Genomic DNA, 1,657 nt, shown 5'->3' on the forward strand with positions numbered 1-1,657 from the left:
TGACCCTAATGTTGACCCTAATGTTGACCCTAATGTTGACCCTAATGTTGACCCTAATGTTGACCCTAATGTTGACCCTAATGTTGACCCTAATGCCGCGTCAGGGTCCGTCAAATACAGCTACCAGACTGCTTTGAGCACGTCCAAATACTATGGCGTGCTCAGCACCGAACACAAGTCTTTCCTTCTTAAGCTCCGGCGCGATCGAGGAAAAGTCGATATTGATGACAGCTTTAAGGACGAGGCGAAAGAGCTTCCGCCGTGGCCAGATGCCAAAAAGCCGCCAAGTCCAGAGGTGTATCAGACATATAAGGAATTCTTTGAGGACTGGGGCACCTACGTTGTCCGCTCAATCGCATTTGGGGCTCGGTATCAGCTGAAGTTAGAGACTCAGATGAGCAGCATGTCATCGAAGAAGGACTTCGAAGCTCACATATCGGCCGAGTACAACGGCATATGCAGTGTCAAGGGCTCCACAGGGTTGGCGACATGAGCGGAGCATAAAGAATACTTGCGAGTCCGCGAACACGATGTTAATATCATTAGTGGCGACCCTGGGAAAGCCGCCGACCTGGGCAGCGATCCAGACAAGCCTGACAAGCTCGACGCTTGGGAACAGTCCATTTCTAATGCTACAGCCCGCCCGATCAGCGTGAAAGTGATAAGCCTAGGTGATATTATCAAAGAATGCCAGGACCTAGATGTTCCAGAGCGGAAAGCGGTTGCTAACAAGCTAAACAATGCCTTGGCCTACTTCAACTCCTTCAAGATCGTGCAAGGCTACCTCTACACTGAAATCCGATCGATCAATACCATAGAATACCAACTGAGCATCGGTGGCCTACCGGGGATAGAGATATACGGCAGCCCTGTGTCTACCACCATACAGAAAAGGACCGTCAGCAACGCTGGCCCAACGCTGCTCAAGGTTCATTCCAAATTTGTGGGGTTCACTAATGTTAAGAAGCTTCCTACTGAGATTTGCACCCCCCGGCTTGCTGATATCAGGCTCTTTGCCCCTGATCCTGCATTTTTTAAGCCCACATCTCAAATAAATGTTGAAGTGTTGGTCCCTGGTTATGACACGTTCAGACTCAGGGTTACAAACGGCCCTGTTGTGGAAGTTCAGTGGTCTGCAAAAAAATGGGAGGAAAAGAGCAAAAAATTTGCCTGTTTGATTCAGTCCTTGCTGGAACCTAAAGAATACCAAGCAGAAGCCCGCGACGACGGAGACCAGTGAGCGCGAGCTCAGCCTGCTCCAGGGGTGCTTCCCGCCCTCCACAAAAGTCTCGTGCTCGAAAGGGACCTGGATTATTAGACTACGCGATGCTATGTCGAATTATGTATATGCTCGTTACCTTCAATCCTAATGGGCTAGTGTAAGTCCGCGATCCGCTTTGAAGAAAGGGCGTACTTCAGCATACAGATTGGTGAGCTTTGCTCTCCCATATTGGCTTGTAAGAGATGTTGCAGAACTCGTGCCGTATAGTTGCACTGCGAGGGAAGATACACGCTGAATTGTATCAGATTCCTAGCAGGGTGTTGAACAAAAGTAGATCCAGGAGTTCAGGTGATCGGGCAGGACACAGTCAGGAAGACTACATAGTGGACAGGGGGGTTGGCAACGTTAGGTCATTGACTAATTTATCGGTAGTTT

At 49.3% G+C, this 1,657-nt stretch overlaps 1 protein-coding gene across 1 annotated transcript; it reads left to right on the top strand.

The window, feature by feature from the left end:
• Positions 1 to 8: 8 nt before the first annotated feature.
• Positions 9 to 1,240, top strand: BDV38DRAFT_289446 (uncharacterized protein; the record flags this gene model as incomplete). Its single annotated transcript, XM_032061241.1, has 3 exons — positions 9 to 22; positions 121 to 480; positions 547 to 1,240. 3 exons carry the CDS (start codon positions 9 to 11, stop codon positions 1,238 to 1,240), a joined length of 1,068 nt encoding a protein of 355 aa, XP_031906719.1.
• Positions 1,241 to 1,657: the final 417 nt, after the last annotated feature.

Source organism: Aspergillus pseudotamarii (genome assembly GCF_009193445.1).
Source record: "Aspergillus pseudotamarii strain CBS 117625 unplaced genomic scaffold BDV38scaffold_203, whole genome shotgun sequence".
Taxonomy (NCBI): Eukaryota; Fungi; Ascomycota; class Eurotiomycetes; order Eurotiales; family Aspergillaceae; genus Aspergillus; species Aspergillus pseudotamarii.